This window comes from Alexandromys fortis, unplaced genomic scaffold, assembly GCF_014885135.2.
Source record: "Alexandromys fortis isolate MF-2015 unplaced genomic scaffold, M_Fortis_MF-2015_v1.1 scaffold_160, whole genome shotgun sequence".
NCBI lineage: Eukaryota > Metazoa > Chordata > Mammalia > Rodentia > Cricetidae > Alexandromys > Alexandromys fortis.
Genome location: NW_026068035.1, coordinates 3634784 through 3659322, shown reverse-complemented (window position 1 = coordinate 3659322; position 24539 = coordinate 3634784). Strand labels below are relative to the sequence as shown.

At 49.8% G+C, this 24539-nt stretch overlaps 1 protein-coding gene across 2 annotated transcripts in view; it reads left to right on the top strand.

The window, feature by feature from the left end:
* The window catches only part of Pard6g (par-6 family cell polarity regulator gamma), a 65442-nt gene extending 42809 nt beyond the window's left edge, over positions 1-22633 (top strand). The window contains exon 3 of one of the 2 annotated variants that reach the window (XM_050165027.1): positions 20011-22633. In XM_050165027.1, coding sequence (XP_050020984.1) covers positions 20011-20867 — 857 coding nt within the window. In that variant the 3' untranslated portion in view covers positions 20868-22633. The remainder of the gene's footprint in view (positions 1-20010) is intronic. The other variant, XM_050165028.1, reaches the window with a different exon arrangement.
* The last annotated feature ends 1906 nt before the right edge of the window (positions 22634-24539 follow it).

Below are 24539 nucleotides of genomic sequence, written 5' to 3'. Positions count from 1 at the left end.
TAGTTCTGGGTTTCTTTTGGGGGTGATGAAAACACTCTGGAATTACACTGCGGTGGTAGCTGTGCAACTCTGAATTGCTGAAAGCCACAGAACTGTATGACTTAAACAAGTGAAGTTGGTAGACAAATCATGCGCTATAACTATATGATATCACAATCTAGCGAGTTCCAGATGCTTTTGTCAGCAGGATTTCTGAGTTTTCAGCCACTGAGGTTTCCTTTACTGTCTTTATCCTAGGAGAGGTCTGGTCTATGAGAGATGAGAGAGGAGCCTGGGGGTGAAGGGCCCTCGAGAAGACATTCTTGTCTCTCACGGGATAGTGGTATCTGCCAGCCAGCAGGGAGGGGTTACAAGTTCCACCTTGAAAGCTGTAGAGCCAGGAGTGGCCTGAATGCCCCCATAGTGAGCTTCTGATGTGGCATTGGGGGACTAATTTGAAGGCCTTCAAAGTGAGCAACTCTCTTGAAGGAGAGAAAGAAAGGGGGCATTCTCTCCTCCAGCACATCCTGCTGGCTTCATAAAGAACCATGGACAGTCTGCTGGTATCCCCTTGTAGCAGGGCCTGGACATCTGCTGGTGTCCCCTGTGTGGCAGGGCCTGGACATCTGCTGGTGTCCCCTGTGTGGCAGGGCCTGGACGGTCTGCTGGTGTCCCCTGTGTGGCAGGGCCTGGACGGTCTGCTGTTGTGTTTGTCTTTCTGTCACCTTATCAGAGGAGATCCAGGCCCACAGCTGAGGATGGGCGGGGCCTGGTGGTCTGTCCTCTGAGACCTTGGTGGCACTCCTCATTCCTTTGTGGGACTTCTGTGATCTGTCTGGCCTGGTGACTTCACAAAGCCCTGGGAATTGCGGAAAGAGGTTTGCCTTAAATATGGGCTTTTCTGCCAATGGTTATTTTCAGTTTTTTCGATTATGGTTGTGCTCTGTGGTAACCACTGCAGTATCTCATAAATACAGACTGAATCACAGCCGAGCTGCGGGGCCAGCTCTGGGGTGGAGACAATGTGTGGATGGCCTGGAGACGGTCTTCTGCCCACAGCCTGGGAGTGTGAGGTCAGGCAGCCCACTGAGCAGGCCAGGGCCAGGTGGTCCCCAGCAGCCATGTCCTAGCCAGGGCATTATTTCTCATGCATGTCCTGTCCTCACCTGAAGTTGAAGGGGCCATAATGAACCTACCTATCCTGATTGCAAGGGTATATTCTATTTTGACCCTCCTGGGGCTGTTCCCTGCTGTGTTGTGCCCATCAGACAAGGCCCTGCCTACAAGAAATGAGAGACCCATGTTTTGTTTTGTTTTGTTATTTTTTTTCCTAATTGGGGAACGTTCAAGGAACAGTGTGGGGTAACCATAGTTGGGCAAAGTAGAGTCAGAAGAGGCTGAGGGTCTCTCTGGTGCTGCCTGTGCATGGAAAAGGCGAATTAGAAGCTGGGCTGATGTAACTCAAAGCCCAGGGCAGGAATTTGGGGTGGGGCAGGTTGGCATGAGGAGTTACCTATCTCTGAGAAAACTGCTTCTGCTAACATCTCAGTTATGAGTTACAAAGGAAGATGAAGGGGGAGAGCTCTGGTTGGAAGAAGCAGAAACTCTGGGTTCCAAATCCCTGTTCCCCAGACACCCATGTGGGTGCAGTATGCAGACCTGAGTACTCGGTAAGGACCCTTGGGTGCCAAGCAGCAGGGCCGGGGCACAAGAATGTGTGTCTTGCCCTCCACGGTGCCACAGAGTCCTGTCATCTAATAGGACACTGAATGAGACCGCACTGGAGACTGGGAGGAACCTCGCTGCTGTGTGGTTTTAGTTAAGCACACCGTCTGGAGCAGCACTAAGGCTTGAGTTTCCCAGACTCACACCCTCAGAACCACAAAGGTCCCAGCAGGCATGAAGCCTGGCTATGAACTGCAAGTCCTGCTTCAGGACTCGATAGCCATGAAGCCTGAACAGGTCAGTTCAGCTGCCTTGTGCCTCAGTTTCCTCGGTTGCTAGCTTCAGGTCTGGGAGGATTCACTCAGTGTGTTGGGGAAGATGGCGCTTGTTTGTTCCTGGCCACCTGGCTAGTTTAGACCCAAAATAACCACACAGAAACCATATTATTTAAATCACTGCTTGACCCATTAGCTCTAGCTTCTTATTGGCTAACTCTTATATTAATTTAACCCATTTTTAGTAATCTGTGTATCGCCATGTGGCTGTGGCTTACTGGGTAAAATTCTCAGCATCTGGCCCCATGGCTTCTCTCTGACTCCGCTTTCTTCCTCCCAGCATTCCATTTTGTTTCCCCCCCCCCCCCCGCCAGCTCTGTTCCCCTATAGCTCTGCTGTAGGCCCAAAGCAGTTCCTTTATTCATTAGTCAATAAAAGCAACACATAGACAGAAGGACCTCCCACACCGACTCAGACTCTCGGGAGTCTCTTGAATGTCAGCAACTGTCACCTTGGACTGGACTGAGTACAGGGAGAAGGCCGCACTCACACGGTAGGTGTGTGGGTACAGGAACCACCTTCCAGGCACCGAGAAGCTGGGTGTAGGTATGTCTGGTCCTTGTGCACCACGCTGGAAGGGGCTGGGGTAACCTCTGCTGCCTTCCATCGCTCCCATGACACCAGAATTGGTGGGTAACTGACCAGTCAGCCTGCCCGGGTGGAGGGCTGTCTCGAGGTGGCTTGAAGTAATTTGTATGTCTTGCTTGCACTCACTACCTGTGGATTTCGGTCCTCAGCATGTAGTACTCTCACGCTGTCTATCATGAAAAGCTAAGCTCCCTCCACTTTGAAGCCTCTTGTCTCCCACACTGGACTTGAGAAGAAAGAGCCTGATGGTGCCGCCGTCACCTTACTAGAACAGGGACAGGATGTAGGCCCTGGAGGGCCACATACAGCTTGGAGTCACTCATCTTATGTATCCGGGGAGAAGCCCACTGGCCACAAGGACAACAGAGAAATTCTGCATAGAAGTCTCTTTGATGTCTTAAATTGCATCTAAGACCAATGTTTTCATTTGTTTTTCTGTTACCGTGATAAAGACCATAACCAAAAGCAACTTGGAAGTCAAGGGTTTTGTGCTTCCCCATCCCTGTCCCAGTCCATCATGAAGGGAAGTCAGGGCAGGACCTCAGCATGAGCCTGGAGGCAGGACCTGAGGCAGAGTCGAAGGAGAAACACTGCTGACTGGCTCTCTTAGCTGCTTGTTTATTCAACTGAGGACCATTCGCTCAGAAGTGGCACTGCCCACAGTGGGCTGGGCCCTCCCACATCAGCCATTCATCAAGAAGGTGTCCCACAGACTTGCCTGTAGGCCAGTCTAGCGGAGGCGTTTTTTTTCTGAGCTTCCCAGGTGATGATAGGCTGTGTCACACTGTCACGAAACCAACCAGCGCAACCAGGAAAGGCAAAGACGCTGGCTGAGGAGGCTCAGGAGCGAAAGTACATTTTTATGTATTACTTATGTTGTTCTGAGACAGGGGCTCACTTTGCAGTGCAGGCTGGCCTCCACTTAGCAATCCTCCTGCCTCCACTTCCTGAGTACTGGGCTTACAGTCATGAGCCACCACTCCTCCCTGTTGTGCGTTACTTTTTAAATAGTAGGAGGAACAAAAGAAGCTAGAGCTAGCCAGGACCCTCTCAGCACTTGCCTGGCGACAGGGCTAAGAGTAGTAACAAGAGTTAGTTTGCATGCATGTATACTGACCGAGTATGCAAGGATGTGGGTACATACATGTCTACTGCAAGAATATATATGCGCCTATTTACACATGTATATAAAGGTTTGTGTGTACCTGCAAATTGTGAGGACATGTGAGGGTATGTGCACATGCTTGTCTCTGTATGTACCCTGGGATGTTTGGTTATACCTAGAATAACTGTGCCTCAGGGTGCTATGACATTCAAGTCATTTTGACTCCAAGTCTGGAAAAGGAAGCCCACAGAGGAGGCCTATGTGTTTTCACCAAAATGATTTTAATCACTTTACAGTAATATTAAAATCTGTTATTTTTTAGGATCCAGTTGGCTGTTGAGAGTGAATCCTTTAAGAGCAAGGCCACACTTGGAGCTCGTAGGTTCACCTCGCACAGCCTCCCCCAGTTCTCACTAGTGAGCGTGCAACATTCAGCGTTCAGCTGGAACCTCCCCCTCCCCGTGAACCTAAGCACTGCAGTACCCTGGTGAGCTACAAACTCAACCCTTCTAATATTGTGCTAGAAAGAATGCACGCGCGTGTGAACCTCACGCTTGGAGCAGGAAGCTGAAGGCGGGTGTGAACTTTGCACACAGATGCCTGTGTACAGGGCTGATCCAACCTGTTCTTGCTGTCTGTCTGGCTTCCATTTCCAGACCGACAGCCTGAGCAACGGGCTGAGGAATCATGCCTAGCAGACATCTGGGTTTAGCTTTCTGTCTGTCAGAATTCACCCCATTAGCCTGAGCCCCTCTGCTCCGTCACCTGGTTAGATCTAAACATAATGCTGACTGGGGGCTGAGAGCCTCTGCGGCAGTGTCATGGTCTCACAGTCATCTCCGACGTGGGAGAGAGGGGGCCATGTGCAGGGGGGTCTTGTAGGCAGCGGGGTGAGTGGACACCACCCTTGGGGCCCCATGACGCATCTTCCCCCCTTGAGAGATTCCCAAGGTGGCAGGCAGGACTTCACTAAAATGTTGGTTCAGAGTTAGTGAAGAAATGATCTCTTCCATGTTGAATGTATATTTGAATTCCAACTCTTCCTGTGTTGCCTTAGTGTACCTAATTTGTCTTGTTCAAAAAGGAGATGACTGTACTGACCATCGTCTGACGAGGGTGTGATTGGCGCTGGTAATGAAACAGTGTTAGCAGAGTCCGGAGAGCAGAGAAGCAAGCCCCTCTGTGCACACCTTGTCCTCGAGACGACAATGGTTAGCAGCCACTTTGGTTTCTCTTCATCACGTGCTCTGACTGAACAGGCAGGCAAGGGCCTGGGGTTAACCCTCGTTCCTGTGCCTCACTGCGTACAGCTGGGCCCAGCAGTCTCAAATTGCTAAAAGGCATTGTAACCAAAATAGAAGCATTTGAGAGTTGACAGAATAAAGAACCTGGGCAGGAAGGTACAGCCATTGTCAGTTTGGCTAGAACTCACAGACTCACCACGGCTGCAGCCAGACCCTGGGCCGAGGTCCCCTGTGGGAGTCAGGCCAGTCCTCAAGCCATTGGCGTAACTCCCTTATCTTGGGAGATAACAGGCAGGACCTGCTTAGAGCTGGGGGCAGGCTGTTCTAGGATAAGGGGCGTGTGTAGAAGAGTGGTTTACATTGTTAGTGTTTAAAGGAAGGAGCGTGAACTGAAAGCAAAACCTGGACTCCCTGACGTCACAGCAGGTCAGGAGCTGTGAGGACAGTTCCTATACACCATGTCACCGGCCTGTCCAGAGCATCCCCTTGTCGGTTGTCAGTGCCTCCTCAAAGCCGTACAGCCACTGCCATAGTAACCTTTAGAACATTTTCATCACCTTCCCCCCAAAGGACTGTCCCATTAGCAGTCACCCTAATACTTTGCATGCGCTGAAAACCACCAATCTACCGTCAGACTATAGGTTTCCCATTGTGGACAATTTGCATAAACAAAACCCAACAGTCCATGGTAAGTCCTTCACTTAGCATATCCATGTTAGAGCGCCACGGTGTCTCCTCATTTCTTGTGATGGAATGCCATCATTGTGCATGCGCAGCACTGCTTTGCTCGCCCTTTTCAGTCGGCAGGCGTTTGGTCTGTGCACACCTTTCAGCTGTTGTGATTGTGGGCATTCATGACAAATGTTTGCATGGCCTTGTGCGCTCAGGTAAGCTTGGTGATAACTGGTCCCAGTGTAACCCAGCAATCCCATTCCCGGAGAGAGTTGTACTGCTCACCTGGGTCCGCTTTCTTTCCTTTTCTTGCTCGCTTGCTAAGGCTAGAAGAGTAAGGAGAGATGCTCTCATGCTGTTCCTGACCTCATGGGTTCAGGGAATGCCCATCTCTCGCCAGAGGCCTAGCATCCCTCATCCATGTCAGGAGGAATTCTCTCAGGTAGACTGACTTCATTTTGTTCAGAGAACAGGAAAGGCCGAGGAAAATGATGTCACTTGACCACTAATATATTTATAAAGAAAGTCACAAGAAACACAAGTTAAAAAAATAAATAAATAAAGATAATTTTGAAAAAAAAAAAAAGAAACACAAGTTAGAAACTTTTAAGTGCTGCCCCACAACCATGCACGGACACTGAAGTCCTGGCTTCAGCGGCACCCACACGTGGACACTTGGCCCTATGTGCCTGCTCTTTGGGTGTCCACGTTTACTAGCTAACTGGAAGACTTTTCAGCTGTCCTTGCAGGTGTCACTTACTTTGTTTTCCCTTCTTTACTAATTAAAATTTTATAGAACCGTTACCGCCACTTTGAAACAGAGGGGTCCTTGTGACTGGTTTTGCTGAATTTAGACGATTGTGGTCTGGAAGGCAGTGAGTGCCACAGCCAAAGGAATGCCTCTGCAGGAGCCCTGACAGCCTCTCCCCTGCAGCGACCCTGACAAAAGACAAAGCAGCTCCCAGCCTGCTTGGCCCTGAGGGAGGCTGCGGCAGGGCTGGCTGCGGGTTCCACTGAGCTGGGATTTGTGTGCACCATTCCCTCCCTCCCCTGCCAGTGGGCACTGTCTGGCTCCAGACACTGATGTTCCATTTCAGAGCAGCTGGGAAGACAGACACAGCTCCTGCTCCGCCCGCCCTCCCACCCGTGTGCTGTTCCCTGCCCCGTGCTCACCCATTTGCAACCCTGACTCTTGGGCTTCACCAAGTCTCACTCTGCTGAGCCTCTCCTTCCCCCTTTAATTTCCCTTCAGAAGCAGGTTCGTGGCTCAGGTATACTATGATGGAGAGCAGACTGCCTGCCAACAGGCCCGGTGTGAGACCCGAGCCAGCTCCTTCCCTGTGGGCAGTGGGCTTGAGGAGGAAGGCTGAGGGAATGGGGGAATGGTTTCTGACCAGCTGGGCTACTGCTCACAGCTTTTTAAAGCATCTGCAGCTTCAGTCAGATGGGAGCCCTGTGCCCAGAACTTTTGAAAAATAAAACAGAAGTATCCACTAAAAAGGCCTGCAGAAACATTGGTTCAAAGACTAGGTTGTCTGTTTCCAGTCAGTCAGAAGTCTAGAGGCCCTGTGACTGTGCTTCCTGGGAACTGAGGTGAGGGGCTCTTCTCAGCTCCTCTAGAAAATCAAAAGTGTTGAATTAGCGTCCTATGTAGCAGAGAAAGCTGTTTTGTGTACCGCTCCCCTAAGACATGAAGAGACTTTTAGTGTACATCTGCAGCTCTTGTCAGCAGTGACTTTGGGGTTCAGCCCGTGTCAGAACATGGGAAGGTTGGCTCCTCGGGCATTAACTAGCAAAAACCTTAAAAAAAAAAAAACTTTTGCTTATAGGAGTCACCCACTTCCAAATATGATTCCAGGATTCGGGTACCTGCTACTCCCTGTACCTATGGATTGAGACTATTGTCAGTGAACAAGGAAGGGGGCCCTGAGAACCAGCGGGCAGGTTAAGTGCTTATCACAGATAGGGACATGGGGCAAAGGCAGGTGGTTCTGTGCAGTGAGGGGCCTGGGAACAGCCGACAGCCAGGGGACAGCCAGGGACGCGTGCTCAGCCCTCTCAGGCCTTGGAGCCCAGTTGTTGCAACCTTGGTTTTGTACCTAACAGGGAGCTGCAGGGGGGGCTATGAGGCAGCATGGAGTGGGCCCAGCAGAAATGCAGGTCTGTGGGCAGCCCTTCCAGCCTGCACGACAGATGGACCTCATAGGGATGCAGTCCGTGTACTTTCCCCAGCTGTGAAAACAGGGGTGCTCAAGCAGGCCCCTCCCAGGGCCTTCAGGCCTTCCGGCAGGAGGGAACACGGGAGGAGTTTGGCCACTGGAGCATATGGCTAAGGAAGAGTCCGCTCTGACGGAGCCCTGTGTGAACAGTGTCCCCGGCAGAATCCTGGCTGAGGATTGAGCCTCTGGACTGTCTGCCTTCCCTTCCTACCTGCTAAGCTAATGCTCAGCTATTTCCTGTCCCCCAGACTAAACCTATAAGGTCTCAGGCATTTGAAGAACCTCCGCTGGAGGTGTGGGTGTGAGCTAGAATCCCTCTCCGTGGTATTCTAGCTAGATGGCTCTTTGCTATCAAGCATTAGCTAGCAAAGATTTTTAAAAAACCTTTTTTGTTTGTGCATATTAGTAGCCTATCTGTACTCCTGGCCTCTCCAGGTGGGTGCCAGTAGAGCCCCTACTGATCATAGCTGCCTTAGGCCCTTCCTATAAGGGTGTTGTGAACCATGCCACCTGAGCCTGGCTGTGCTCTGCACCTGGTCCTCCTGAAGGATTTAGAAAGAACAAGTTCCCATGGTGCTTTGTGACCAGCTCTCCCTCATCCTTGCCATTTCTCCTCATCCTCTGGCCCCTGACATACATCTTTGCACTAACTTCATAGGCTGCTGCTTCTCGGGTAGCTTTTCTGCTACCCACTCTCCTCCTTCCTGGGAATAGTGAGCAATGGCCCTCTGGCCCAACCCTGAAGGGGTGAGAGGTGACAAGCAAAGGAGCAGGAACATTTGAGGATACTGAAGTGGACCCCAAGGTACTTCCTTCCCACGCCCAGTCTGCCTTCATCCTCTCCTCACCTGTCAGGCGGTGACACTGTCTCCACCCCCAGCCCTGCTGACCAACTGCAGTGTTCTCCTGATGTGTCAATCACGTGGGAAGACACTCAGAGGTTTGCGTTGTCCTGAAGGACACGTCTGCCTCTCTCTGGGAGGCTCCACCCTCCCAACCCTGTGAGGACCACAGGCCAGGTGCTGACTCAACAGGCAATGGCCCGGGGCTATAGGAGACGTCTTAACAAACTGCCCAGTCAGAATGGGCTAGGCGTCCTGTGTGTGTGTGTGTGTGTGTGTGTGTGTGAGTGAGTGTGTGTGTGACTGCAGCTGCAGCTGCAGCTCCCCCAGACACACCTCTCACACCTTCCTTGCGGAATTTCAGTACTCTGAAGGAAAGAACGCGATGGGGAATTTTTCCTTTCTTCAGAGGAACCCATGTTGTTGTCCTTCAGCCACTCCTCTCTAGCAAAGGAAGCAAGCACTGAGCAAGAGCAGCCAGGAGTTGGGGGCTCCCCTCAGTAGCAGTGACACATGAGCACATGATCAGCGTCACGTAAGACAGCCATTAAATTTAGGTAAAAGGCACCAGGTTTGCATACCCAAACCAAATTATCACGGAGCAGAGAGGCCCTGTCTCCGAGAATGACAGGACTCACTCACTTGCCATTGGTTGATTTTTTTTTTTCTTTTTTTAGACAAATCATAACTATCCGGTCAAACTGAACAAACAAAAATCACTTTTCCCTATGAACAGCTGCTTATCCTGTGTGTGCCTACACATGTTTGTATGGGTGTGGCCCAGGACTGGTGAGGGGTTATGTAAGTGAATACGTTTTGCTTATGACCCATGGTCTGTCCTCATGTCTGCCCAGCACAGCTGGGTGAGGTCCCCAGGTGAGGCCCCGCCTCCTTCAGTACTCATTCTTTGCTTGTGTGAGAACAGGAGCCTGGGTAGGCAGCGGGAGAAGCCCCTTGGGGAACCCGCCTGAGATGTACTCTTTCCAACCCTACAGATATCCCTATGCACTTACTTTGGGCCAAGTTAGCTGCCCCTGTGCTCCCCACGGAGGCCAAGACCAGGTGGGACAAGAGTCACGGTCAGGTGCTTGCCTGGATATCTGGAGCTTTTCAATTTTGGTTTTATAAAGAATAGGAAGGGTACATTATAGGCCATTGCTCACTTGAGAGTTATGATGGCCAAGTACAATTGTGTTCTCAGTTTAAACAAAACACCAAGCATCTCCTTCGGGGAAAGCCTGAATGAGAGACAGTATTCGTGTGCTCTGAACAGAGAAGGTGGCTTCCGGTTCCTGACCCCGGTCCTTTAGTGGCTATGCTATCCTCTTGGGCCTGCCTCTCTTTTATTGGTATTCCCTGTCTGTGAAGTGCCGTCTGTCCATCCCATTGACTCTGGGTCTCTTTCCTCTTCCACAATGTGGGTTGTTTCTAACCACAGACCCTCAGTGTAGAGCCACTGAGTGAGCGTCTTCCCTTCGAAAGGATCTCTTAGACCTGCTGACCTTTGACCAGATGACATCAGGGTATTCATGCCCATGATGCTATGGCTGATGCCCCATTGGGATTGGTGGGTTGAGAGACGCTCCACACCGAACAGGTGTGGGAGACCCACAGCCCAGATCGGTTAGCACGCAGCAATCCTGCTTTCCTGAAGTCACCAGAGGCACGGATGGACTGGGTGATGGTGGATGTTCTCTACAGCCACTGTGACAGGGATGTTTGTAGGCTCCCAGTGCCCACACAGAGACTGAGGAGCGGGGCAATCGTACATCCCTGAAGCAGTACAGAGTGAGCTCTGCACTCAAGAGAGCCATGAAGGCAAAATGTGGAAGAGCAGTTACACGTACACGTGTGCTCTTAGCTCCCTTGTGCGCCTCCAGTCCATATGCTGAAGCCCAGCCAGCCGTGGGCTCTGCGGAAGCACTAAAGGCTAAGTGAGCTGCAAGGGTAGCGCCCAGCTCCGAAGCCTGTCACGGAAAAGGTTAGTGCCGGACTGTCGATAAGGGGTAGGATAGCTGGACCTTTCCTGTTTTGTTACTTTATCTAGTCTGTTTGCCATTGCCTCAGCCCACGGGAGAGCCAGACAGGCTTGGTCCTGCAGGCACACTGCAGCCGCCAGCCTCCCGTTTCCCGTCAGCCACAAAAGCGTTGTCGGCATTTGGTTTTCTTTTTACTCTCAACTTTCAAGAAAGAACTGTTTGAAGAAACTTACTTGGGGGATGGGGGGAGTCACCAATTTTTGCTTTCTTCCCCTTTCTGCAAGTCGACATCTTTGGGTTATAACTGCCCTTCCCTATGACTGTGGCCTGTTCCAAACAGGTTGTTTCGATGCCCAGCCATAACCTACTCCCTTTCCCAGTAGTTCCACAGACTTCTGTCTTTCTACCTGCCTGGTAGATGTTCTTCAGTGGCCCAAGGCAGCACCGTTCCTGATGCGCCATATGTCCGTGTGACACTGGGGGCACCGGTGGCTCTGCATGGTAGCACTTGGCCTCTAAAACTGATCCATTCATTTTTACATCGCGCCCCTTCTCTTGGCCTTCAGCAGGGTGGAGCCAGTTCTCTCAGGCGGGGAGAAGCAAAGAGTGATGCTTGCAGATCTGCTTTCATAAATCGGGGCCACAGTTACTGTGTTTGGTGCTTAGCGACGTATGAGGACATAGCTTTGGGTCTGGAGATGATTCTTGTTTTTTAAGGGAGGATTTAATTTGGGCTCATTTGGTTTGAGGAAAGGCATGGTGGCAGCAGTTGCTCTAACTGTGGTGGCAGGGGCATGAGGTGGTCAGTCATGTTTTATCTCCAGACAGGGAGCAGAAAGAAGAATGCTGGTTCACTGGAGATTAGTTCTTTAATAGAGCACACACACACACAACCATACAACATACACATGCAATACAAGCAAAAGAAATATAGATTGAACATCAAAATGTTAAACTATGGTTTTACCTCTGGTTTATCCCAAAGGACACTATTGAGAAAGTGAAAAGACATCTTAGAAAATGGAAGAAAATATATGCAAATCCTCTGCCTTCTAAGGGACTTGTATCTAAGATATATAAAGAACGTTTGGGTCAGTGATGAAAAAGAAAGAACAGTAGGAAGCGAACAAAAGATCTGAATAGGTGTCTGACCGAAGAACAAACACAACTGCCACAAGCTCCTAACAGGTGTTCAGCATCCCTGGCCACGAGGAAATGCAAATCAGAACCCATCATGACATCAGCAAGCCGACAAAACCCAATACTATCAAGAAGATAGGGAAGCAACCGCAAACCCTCCCTCCGTGTGCGGAATGAAAATGTTACAGCCACTGTGGGGAACAGTCGGCCAGGTCCTTAACACATTAACCTACAGCTCCGGGCAGCGTACATGTTTAATGTGCAAGGAAGACCCTGGGTTAGGTCCCCATCACCACACACACGTGCGCGCGCGCGCGCGCGCACACACACACACCACGATTACTGATAACTGTAAAGCTTGTAGGCACAGGTGTTTGCAGCAGCACTGTTCACATTAGGCAACAGTAGAAATAACCAATAGGGTTGGCTGAATGAACACACGAATGTCAGGCATCTGCAGAAAGGGAACAGAATTCAGCCATAAAAGGAGATTACCTTGTACAACATGGTAGAAACTTAAGGAAGCACTGGGAAGTGGGAACACTACATGGCCCCAAAAGAAACCAGACACAAAGAACTGTGTTGCTTGGCTGTATTCATACAAAATGCCCCAAGCAGGTGAAACCCGAAAAGAATCACCGAGAGGTCAAGAGGTTATCAGGGCAGGAAGGCGAGGACGTCAGTAGCACAGGCTTCTTGTGTGGTGATAGGAACATCCTGTGACTGGGTAGTGGCAATGGTTCCGCATACTAGCAGTCACTGAATTGTATACTCTAAAAGTGGTTCTAAATCAGTCAGTCAGTCAATAAAGCTAAACCAAATGGACGGAGAGCAAATGGGAGCTAGTACCTAGGCAGCAGGTCAAGGGTCAAGGGTCTCAGTGCCTCACCAGCCCATGGATGCTCTTCTGTCCCTTCTTGATTTTGACCATGGAAACTTTCTATAAAGAATAGAGATGTTCGCCATGCCGGCCTTTCCCACAGAGTGTGTGGGAGATAGAAGCTGCAAGAAGTGCTGGGTACCAGCCAGCTTTGGGGAAGCCCAGCAGCTCAAGGCCTAATCAGCATGATAGACTCCTAGAGAGACAGGCTTTTCAAAGGGGCAGTTCTCAGCATGAGCAGGCACCTAAGGCCCAGCCAGGCCAGCTCCTCCAGTCACCAGCATTCGACCAGAAAGTGCTGGGCGCCACCATCACCTCCTGTTCTGCTCTGGCTGTGAGCCCCAATTTTTTTTTTTGTTCTGGGCTGTTCTGTTTTCATTTTAAAGACAGGGTTCCTCTGTGTAGCTTGTGCTGGCCTCAAATTCTCCATCCTCTGTCGCAGCCTCACAGTGGCTCGGATTACAGGTGGACAACACTGTACTCAGCAGGCTGCCCCTTCAGAACCTTGCTGTCTGACTAGCAAGGTTTTCAGCGCAAGCAAATTATTAGGGTGACAGTGGTAGAGGGCTCATACATCATGCTAGACTTGTGGCCCTCATTCTTCTCAGAAGCCCTGAGCTTGACAGCAGAATCCGGCAGAGCTGAGGTGGCTGTCTGTCATAGTCTTGACGGCAGAGTCCGGCAGAGCTGAGGCGGCTGTCTGTCGTAGTAAACGTAGTAGAAACCCACAACATAAGCCTGTGCCGCTGCTTTGCCTTCATGCGGGAGAGCACAGCTGCAAACGTCCCTCGGCCTGAGCATGAAGCTGCATGCAGCTCTGAGATTGCAGGGTCTATGTGCTCATATACTCACGAGCCCTTCCCCATGGCTGGTGTTCGAGCTGCTCACATAGGGAATTCCGTAATGCGCTTTTCCGCACTGGTATCACTTGGGGTTGCCCTAGAGGCTAGAGGTTGAGGGGAGAGCAGAGGAAGGGAATAAGTCTTAACCCTTCTAGACAAAGCTGTGGGAGACAGAACTACCAGAGAATCTGGGGTTCCTTTTTAACTCATGGCTTTTCAACTTCTCTGACAGGCTTTAAAATATCGATGTGTCTTTTGTTGTTAGAAATAGGATCTTGCTCCGGCTTGTTTTGTGTGCAGTGGTGTGGCTCTTCAAGATGTTTCCTGTATGTCTACATTTGAGTTATGTGGGGAGAGATGCTGTCTGGTCTCGGGCTGCCCACAGACAAGTTGAGGCTGGGGGATGCACTTGTGTGGGCATGCTGGCCAAGCAACTCAAGTCTTGCAAATGGTCCATCATTCTGATATCCTTAAGAGAACAAGAAGCATGTTCTTTGTCTCCTGCCTTCTGCCTTCCTTTTTTCTTGTTTTTCAAAAGCATTCCCTTTCCAGCTAGCAGCTTCTTGCTCATGCGCAGGAATGGCTACGGCCGCTGCCGTGTGAGGCCACTTGCCATGCTACAAGCACACACCAGGTTGATCCATTATTACAGAGAGATGCTGGCATTGATGGCGTTTTCTTGAATTTGTTTCTGTGGTTGAATCAGGACAGAAAAGGGCCCAGCATAACTTCGAGTAGCTAAGGTATTTTATTGTCTACTGTTCCCAGAGGGGCTTGTGACAGGGACTTACCTTCAAGACTCACCTTCAGGATACATACAGTGACGTACACAGTTCAAGCCGCCTGCGTCATCATCACTGTCAGCTGACGCTGAAATTTAACTAAATGTCTGACAGCAGGCTGAGTTAAAGAATTCAGGAAATCCCGTACACTGGGATCTTATCTAGCCATTAAAGTATTTCAGCATGGGATATTTACTGAACAGTATCCCCAAGCTAAGCATTAATGGAAAAGCATCATACTGTGTGAGCCATTCACACAGAAACGCCAACCTGGATCAGTGCTTTATCCCAGATTGTGAGGGACTAGGTCATGTGACCCTGTGGGTGCGAGCATGCTTGGTGGCACACACCTTTAACCTTAGCACTTAGGGGCAGAGATGGGTAAATCTCTGTGAGTTCAAGGCCAGCCAGTGCTACACAGTTGAGACCCTGTCTCAAAAGTTTTTAACATAAATAAAATTAGTTATGTCATCTAAAACAACTGTCATTAGGACAGGCAGTTGTGGGAAAATACATAGCCTTCTAAGCCAGGGCTGTTCTGAACACCTACTGGGCCCAGGAGCATGGCCAGGAGCATGCGGCAGGACAGGTGAGGCACATTCCCTTCCGCCTTTCCCCAAGATGTCCCCACATCTTCTCCTTGGTGCCTTGTGCCTGAAGTGACAGTGTGATAGTTGTGTGCTGTGCCAGCGTGTGGCCACCAGGCTGCTCCCAGATACTCCTCATGACAGGCCATGTCGTAGCTGTAGCTCTGCTCCACCTGCAGGATCATCTTGAACAAATAAATAGCTGGGCTCGGTGTTCATATCGGGGGACACAAAGCCCCTTCCTTGCTTGTTCTTCAGTGTGGATTGTTGTATTCCCAGTCTAGGGGACATGCAGACACACGTTCAGGCTGCCGCCCTCGGAAGACTTAGCAGAATAAACAAAGGGCAGAACTGATGTCATCCACTGTTCAGGGGGAAGGTCCCCAGGATGAGTGGAGAGATCACCGCGTACCTTCCTGACCTGCCTGTTGCTCCCGATGGATGATGAGACACTGTTTTCTTGTGTCTCTGCTTTTTCTGGGAATGGAAATACCAGGGATACAACTGTTCACAGCAAGGAAGCATTGGAAAACATCCCAGAAGTACATGACCTCATGATGCTGGGAGCAGAGGTCATGGAGCAGATGGTCCTGCTTCACCCGTGGGGAGACCAGTGCAGCAGCTCCAGAGCCTGCGCCCTGGCCTGAAGCTCCCCGCTGCCTTGAAACAGCCTGTGCAAACATGCAGTGCCCCAGGACCTAGACCAGGATGACTGGCGATTCCAGACGTATCTGTCTGGTGCAGCCAGGAGTCCAGGGCAGTGGAGGCTGAAGCGGTCAGGTGAGTCTCCTTAGGAGCCAAGAGGCAGTGTAATTCTCGGCAGCTGCTTACAGAGAAGAACGCTGCCTGGGGCTGCCAAGCTGCCAAGGGCTGCCCAACTGGGTTTCACGGTGCAGGTAGTGGGTGGCTCGTTGCCAGCGCTGGGACCTCACCACCATCCATTGTTAGACGTGGCATCAGTGAGTCAGCCTCCCTTGCGTTTTCTGTCTATGGCCATGATAAACAGCAGCAGTCTGAAGTAGACTTTGACGCCCATTCTGATCCTCATCCAACATGACGAGTGGATAATGAAAGGGGGTCTTTCCGAGAGCTCGGCAGGACCAGCTTGACGCCGAGCTGCAGGCTTCCCCAGACCCAGAAGAAAACAACTGTATTCCCTGGAGGAGACCAGCACACGAGGAGGGGGATCTTTCTGTTCTTGCCCTTTGCGAAGTCCAGTAAATGGGTGCTGTCCAGGAGAACAGCCCCAGAGTCCTGAAAGAGGCAGGTTTCTCCTCACCAAAAAAAGGCTTGGCTCAGCATTAGGGAGTTTAACCATGTCAAAGACATGTATAAGGAGTTGTCTGTAAGAAAATCTTCTCTTTAAAAGCTTCTTGAAGACCTATATCCTCCAGTGTTTTTCCAGGATCAAACTTCCTTTTCCATCCATGTCTTTTTATTGAGGACATCTTGAAACAAGTTTAAAAAAAAGAAAAAAGAAAATATGAGGGAAAACAAGATATATTCAGCTCAAAAAGTTGAAATTCTTTTAATTGTTTGCTTGTAGAAAATAGGTTTAGCATATTGCTTGGTGAAGAAGCTATGACAGTCTTGCTCTTTTTAAAGGTATTTACTTCAGAAACCAAGGTTGGAATTTTAGGAATGGGGCATTCTTTAGAACATTTTTATTTTTAGAGAGTTTGGGATTTTTTACAAATAAAGTCCATGTGTGGTGGTTTATATTAAAAAGAGATAGAAACCCATTGCTGTCTGAAAGCCCTGCGTGCCAGACAGTGGCTGCAGCTCACCTCCCTCCTTCGCTGATGTCCTGGAGCAGCCAGGGATTGGATGTTCCACACATGGCTGTTGAGAAGACAGTCCAGGGTATGTCGAGAGTGGACCATTTCCCAAGAGTTCAGAAAGGCTAGACTCACATACACGCTGCTTCGCCTCCCGAGGCGTCTGTCTGCGTCCCCAGAACACTTCACTCGCTTGCTTCCTGTCCAGAAGCCAGCATGCCCTTTCCTCACACAGCCTTTTGCCAGTGGTAGGCATGGCCTCCGACATTCCAGCTCATGGTTCTCAGACATAACTGTAGCGTGGAGCTATAACCCGGAGCGTAGCCCTCCTCACTGCATTGGTCCTAGACCCAGGCTAGCACTCTGGAGCTGCTTAGCTGATGTGAGAGCACAGTCAACCAGCACAGCACACTACACAGGGAGAGCGCAAGTCCTGCCCCGTGAGCAGGGGTCGTCACATCCCCCACAGGCACGAGAGCGTCTGAGACAAGCCCCCATCCATGGTGGGACTTGTTTCCAGAACCAGCCTGGAGGAAGTCGGTGTGGAGAAGCCAGGGAGCACTAGTGGTACCTGCTCCACTTGGGGGAGCCTCTTCCACGGGCTCCTGGATATCAGACACAGTAGTACGCCATTCTGCCCTTTTATGGGGCTCCACCCAGGTTCTGCCCACTCTGCCGAAGCCAGGAGCACCAGCTCCAGGCTTGCTGCCCTGATACCCCTCTGGCTGTGCCTAACCTCATCGCATGCTACATCCAGAGCTGTCCTGTCCCAGCCCTTCATATGCATCCGGCACATGCATCTCACACATGACATCACCATCCTGGGAACCGTGGCAGGGTACCTGCAGCAGAGCACAGTCCCATAAATTCCCAGGGTCCCTCTGTGTCTGTGGAGCAGCATCTTATGCCGAAAAGTGAGAACACTTGGACGGTCAGCGTGATGGGCCTAAGGGAACAGCTGCCTTGTCAGAACCTTTAGAGCTACTGAAGCTGCCTGGTTCATAATTAAATGAACGTGGGAGCTAGAAATACAGACGGGATCAGGGCCAGAGACGCAAGGGCCGGACACTAGGTTCTAGCCAATACCTAAGAAGCCAAAAGTTAGGGAACCTGGTTTGTTGAGTCTTACTGCTTTTAATTTCAGGGTCTCCAACATAAGAGGCCCAATGTCTTAGTGCCCCAAGCCCCACTTTACAGGAGAGGCAAAAGTCCCACCTTCAAGCAGAAGAGACAGATAGAATGCATTTCTTTAATTAGGTTCTTGGTGAGAAATTTGGAGCACAAGTTCATGTCCATGTGTTAGAGCAATACCTGGCCCGGTGAAGCTGTGGGGCTGAGGACCGGCTTCAGGTCTGGGGAATTTGCCCCACAGCCCTCCGCTCACCCCGCACTGCGCAGCATGTTCACACCTCTTCTCCAGGTCTCAGGTCTCGCCTTCCTGCATTTCCATAGCTGCTGCTGCTTGATGCCGCCTCGGTGTGGTGTCCGGGGCTCTTCACAACACAGAGGCTGGTGCTTGTGGGGTGCCAGTGATAAGCTTCTGGGGGTCCTGTGCGGAGGAGCTCAGCTGAGGGAAGGAGTTGAGTCCACACCACAAACCGTTGCTTGCCGGCTTCCAGAAACCCGCTCCAAGCTCTGGCTCAGTGACTGTGTGAGGCTCTCTCCCTGGAGCAGTAGGCTCACAGTGAGCCCACCTGTCGACTCCAGGGCTAGCCTTGCTTCTAGCTTCAGGCAGTATCTTCAATAGGTATTAATGGCAGTTCTTGATGCTTAGCCATGAAGGTGTCACCATTCTTACCAACTGCTTTGTGACCGTAGCGGGAGCTTTTCTTCCTGCCCTGACCTGTAGACAGGTGCTTCCTCTTGCACACAGCCTTCAGCACACTACCAGATGAGGATCTCTGCCCGAGAAGGGTCTCGGCTGCAGTGGGGCTTTGTAACCTAGATGTTGTCCTCTTTGGCACTGGCCCTCCTGCATTCAAGTTGCCTCTCCACGTCGTTTCCAGACTCCCCACTGGTCTTCTTCCAGGATGAAGGACAAGAAGTTCCCCTAGGTGTTGGGTCCATCTTGCTAACTTCCAGGCTGTTCCTATTCTGTTCTCCCCTCATATCCAGTCTTCCCTGCCTGTGGCCCAGTTCTTTTTGTTCCATCAATCTTCTGTCTTTTAGACACACCAGTGAGAAAGCCAGTAATAGAAAGACTGCTGGGGCACAGGGCATGAGCGGGCCACCTCTCAGTGTCTTGCTGTAAGTTCTGGGAAATGGTCAGGCTTTGAAGACGGGGGTGTTGGGAAGAGAAACAGTTTCCTAGCCAGGTTTTTATTGGCAAAGACAGGCACCACACCATCCCAAGTCCATGCAGAGGAGGCCACCATGAGGCGCAGACTCCACGGGAGCAGCATATAAAACGGACACTTGTGTATCCAGGGAGGCGAGCCATGGGGACTGCAGAGGCCTTTGATCTGAGTCCCAGTGTGCTTTCTCGTATGGCCTCACGTGTCAAATAGAAAAGTCTTAGTAGAAAAATAAACGTGCTGTGTTTTTCTAACCTGAGCAAATGTTCTCTTCAGCATTCCCAAACACCGGGCTACTGCCTTTCATCTTTTAAAAACTCTGCTTTAGACTAGGCTACTCCCTCAGCACATCCCAGGCCAGTTCATTCATGCAAACGTGTTTCAGCTTGCGGTGGTCTGTCACCCTGCTGGTGAAAGGTGCTATCACACCTCATTAGCCACTGATCCAAAACAGTCAAGAACAATTCCCTAGGAAATGCCTTCTGCCAGGGCCTGCGTGCTGCTGGTACCAGGGCGCTCACAGAGAGCAGAGGGGTTAACCTAAGGCAGACGGTGTCCTCTGCCCCAGCCGCTGGAAGGTGAAACAACGGGAATCATCTGTAGACTTGGGGGGTATTTTTAAGACCCCCCGTCCAACCGTATATCTGCGGGTGTTTCCTGCAACCCGGCCCTGCTGTGGTTTAAGCCTCCTTTGCAGAAGTTTCTTGCAGCCAAGGCCCTGCTGTGGATTGACCCGTTTTTGATTTTGCCAGCCTTCCAGATGTTTAACCCTTCTTTCTTCTGCTAATTCTCTTCACTGTGGGTTCTTCTTTCCGCCTCTTACCCTCTAAGTGCTTCTTCGGCTTTATGACCTGGAGCCAGTTTGGAGGTAAACACTGGGAAGGAAGGTAATTCCCCATCACCCAGTGTTTTTTGCACGTCAAGTCCCAGAGAGTGTACTTCCGGGATTCAGACTCGGGGAGGCAGCTGCAAGGCAGGTAGCAGAAAGACCTGGGCTGCATGAGGATGCTGCAATACTTGTGCTCTTTTCTGCCCACATGGGAGACACTACTCACTTTCCTCTCTCTGGACTGTTTCAGAAGAGGCAGACCACTACAGCTTCGGAACAGGTACTCTATCGAGGAAGAAGAAGGTGCTGGTGACGCTGAGGGATGAGGGCCTGCGCCGGCGGACACACCTCAACATCAGCATGCCGCACGACTTCCGCCCAGTGTCCTCCATCATTGATGTGGACATCCTCCCTGAGACGCACCGCCGAGTCAGGCTCTACAGACACGGCTGCGAAAAGCCGCTGGGCTTCTACATTCGAGATGGCACCAGTGTGCGTGTGACCCCCCACGGGCTAGAGAAAGTCCCCGGTATCTTCATTTCCCGGATGGTGCCTGGGGGCCTTGCCGAGAGCACTGGGCTACTGGCTGTGAATGACGAAGTCTTGGAGGTGAACGGGATTGAGGTGGCTGGAAAGACATTGGATCAAGTCACAGACATGATGATTGCCAACAGCCACAACCTCATCGTCACCGTCAAGCCTGCCAACCAAAGGAACAACGTGGTCCGCAGCAGCCGTACATCCGGCAGCTCTGCCCAGTCCACGGACAGCACCACCAGTCACCACAGCCTGCCGGCCACCCACGTCCTGCAGAATTTCCACCCCGAGGAAATGGAGAGCGACGAGGAAGCCGACATCGTCATTGAGGGGGCTCTGGAACCTCAGCACATTCCCAAGACACAGGCCGTCCCTCCGGGCAGCCTCTCGAGGGCCAATGGTACCAGCCTCGCCCACAGGCTGCACAGGGACATGGTCCTGCATAGCTCTGGGCGGGAGAGCAACGGCAGTATCCACAGATTTCTCAGCTCCCTGAAACCAGACCCGCGACACAGCCTGGTCCTCCCTCAAGGAGGTGTGGAGGAGCACGGGCCAGCCATCACTCTCTAGGACTTGAGCCACTTGGCCAGGCTGTGTGGCAGCGGGACCCACGGGTGGCGAGTGCCGAGTAGCGTGTAGTACTCTTAGATGAATAGTGACTCCAAAGGGAAATACTTTACATTTTTATGTCAATTTTAAAATAAGAAAAATAATTGCGTACTTTTTCTTTCTTTTTTTTTTTCATCATCATTCCTAAGTCCTATTCTTTATTTAAGCTTTTGGACAAGAAAACTGTCTATTTTTGTAGGATTTTATCATGGAACTTAAAAATACACACACCTGCACATATTCTGGGCTCAGTGCGTGGCCAGAACCTTTGCAGAGTGGAACAATACTAAAGTACAGAGAATATTTTTTAAAATTCTGGTTTTTAAAATGAAACTCTACAGATAACTTTTTTTAAAATAGTAAAATTCATGTTTTTAACTAGCTCATGTGAAACTATCTTGTGATGCCCGAGCGCTCTACTGACCCTGCGTGGCTGCGACAGGAAAATGGGAACTGTCTGAGGATGGCTTTCCTCACAGCCAGCTCAGAAGGCCCACTGGCCTATACCCCGGAGCCCCTGGGGTTATAGTGGCGGCATCTGCAGATCTGCCCCAGCCTCAGGTCGGCCACCGACTGCTCTGCTGGCTGGACAGCGAGGCCCAACAAGGCCACGTGGGAGTAAAAGCCAATGTTTACAGCAGTGTTTTCTTTGGGTTGACTGACCAGCACAGGTTTAAGATGTCTTCAGCAGAAATGAGGGGCAAACACCACACCCCCAAAGCCCCACAGCGGTGGGGTGGATGTACGTGTTAGCTTTGCTTTTAAAGCAGCTGCCTGTTTTTATAAGAGGAGGCTGGAGCGTATCAGTGTGCGCTCCTAGAATGGTGATCAGGGGCAGGAACGCGCTTCTTTAATGAGAACAAATCACGTCAATCTTAATAGTTTTGACAGATACTCTTTTTTAGACCTTCTTAGAGGCTTATTATTGCCTGACCCAATTAAATTTTATATGAATTGTGTTTTCTGTCTGGATACAGTGTCGGGGAGAGAATGGCGTGTTTATTAACTGAGAACAAACTGACCAAGTGAATCTTTCATGTAAATATTGGTTTTAAAGTGTCTTCCCAGCCTTCCAGGTTGAGAGCTCCACCTGCTGGTCAGAGGCAGAACTGCCCTGACTTCATGAATGGCAGAAGGAAACTGCATCCCGGTGTTGTGCTTTGTCTGGAATGTAAGTGAAGAACTTAATTCTTTTCCCTTGGAGAACTGTTTCTTGGACAGAAGTAGCTTTTGCTGAAGAATTGTCTCCTCAGTCCGTGTCTGTTTCTCAGTCGTCCACCATTTGTTTCTGAGCACAAGGGTAAGATGCTCCCTGAGTCTCTGTGTAAAAAATGTCTTGTGTGTTGCTGCAGTAGCTTGCAGTGTGTGTTATTACAAGTATTACAGAACCAAAACACTGACGATCAGTTACCACAAGAGTTGTTCTCGGCTAAGCTATTGCTTGGTATCTTGTGTTGAGAACACTGGGTTTGCTACCAAGACGGAGAGTTGTTTCTCACCATGCTCAAGTTGTTTGGCAGATGTCAACCAGCTTATTCAAGGGAACTAAAGACAACAGGACAGGTTCCACCTGCCCTTTGCAAGCTGGTGTGTGAGGAACTACATGTTCAGTGGATGCCTGAGTGTTCATCTAAGCGGAACTCCACTCCCACATTTTATCTCTTCTTTCCAAAAAAAAAATCTATGTCACTATATATTAAATTTTTTTGGTTTTATATATCAGAAAATAAAAACTTTTTTGCTTTTGAGTTAAAGTGTGTTACTGGTATACCTCTCCGTTACTGTCTGTTGCTGTAAAGAGACGATATGATCAAAGTAAATTATAAAACCATTTAACTGAGGACTTGCTTACAGTTTCAGAGGGTGAGTTCATGGCCATCATGGCAAGGAGCAGGCACGCACGCGCGTGCACACACACACACACACACTGTGTGTACTGGGTATATGCAGATATGAATACCTTAAATGAAGATATGCAACTTGGGCTGACAATGCTCTCCACAAGAGCCTTAAACTGTCTAGTAAAAACTCCAGTACCGCTGGGTGGCTGTGGAGCACACCTTTAATCCTAGCACAAGGGAGGCAGAAGCAGGTGGATCTCTTTGAGTTCGAGGCCAGCCTGGTCTACAGAGCAAGTTCCAGGATAGCTAGGGCTGTTACACAGAAAAACTATCTTTTAAAAAAAAGAGAAAAAAAAAAAAAACCCTCCTATACCAGACATGAAAACCCTCTATTTAAAATTGGCCAGCTCTAAAAAAAATACATGAAAGAATCTTGTACTAGAAGTCACTGAAGGGCTGGAGAGATGGCTCAGTGGTTAAGAGAATTGCCTGCTCGTCCAAAGGTCCTGAGTTCAATTCCCAGCAACCACATGATGGCTCACAACCATCCGTAATGAGGTCTGGTGCCCTCTTCTGGCCTGCAGGCATCCATGTAGACAGACTATTGTATACATAATAAATAAATAAATATTTAAAAAAAAAAGTCACTGAAGACTTTACAGACAGAGGAACCTCCCTAGACATCCAGCTTGGTAACAAACAGACCCTCAAAGTCAACTACCCATTTTTACACCCAAGCTGAAATTATGCCAAAGTTCTAGTAGCAACATTATCTACATTCACTGTCTCATTTATTCAACTCTTGATCCAAGAGTAAGGACATCGGCAGTGGCTGACCTAGTGTTTCCTAAGTGCACTTCAAAGGCCTGGCCATCTGTTCCGGTCATATATGGGTCACGTGACAAATGCATTTACTCCAGTCATTTGAAAGCACATATAACAACTAAACAAACTTCGCTTTTAAAAATAAGTAAAAATTACCTTCAGGGTAAAAAGCTTTCTTTTAAAAATGTTCTTTTATAAGCTGTTGAGGTGGCACAAGTCACAATTCCAACAGTCAAGTTGCAGGGCCAGGATCTCCGTGAGTTTAAGGCTAACCTGGGCTACTCAATAAGGCCTTGTTTTTTTTTTTTGTGTGTGTGTGTGTGTGTAAAAAAATAAAAATAAAAAAACCTTCACTTTCAGACTAGATCCTTTAAAATTGGGGATGTTTAAGCTTGTAGTTAAAATAGGTAATATTAAAGACTGAATAATAATCGGGACAGTTAGCCGGGCACGGTGGCGCACTCCTTTAATCCCAGCACTCAGGAGGCAGAGGCTGGCAGATCTCTGAGTTCAAGGCCAGCCTGGTCTACAGAATGAGTTCCAACACAGCCAACGATACAGAGAAACCATCTCAAAAAATAATAATCATCAGGTCAGGTATGGGGAGTTAGGTAGTCCAGAAGCTGGAGCTTCTGTCTTGTATCTGAGAAGCTGAGGCTGAAGGTGGGTCATGATGTAACTGGTCCTTCAGTAGCATGGGCCAACCGTGATGTCCTCAGGAAAACGGCAATTAGGAAGACCAGTAATAAAAGGATAAAATGGAATTGAACTGGGAACAGTGGGACCCTTCTAGCAGCATTTCACTGGTGGAACCTTTCGCTTTAACGTTCAGCTGGGACTGCGTGACTTAATGATTGGCGTCATATGTACAGCAAAGCCTTTTTTTCTGTCTTGCTAACCTAACTTAACCAGGCCTCTTCCTTTCATTCTTCACTAATTATGGGTACTCAGATTTAATGCCTGGCAC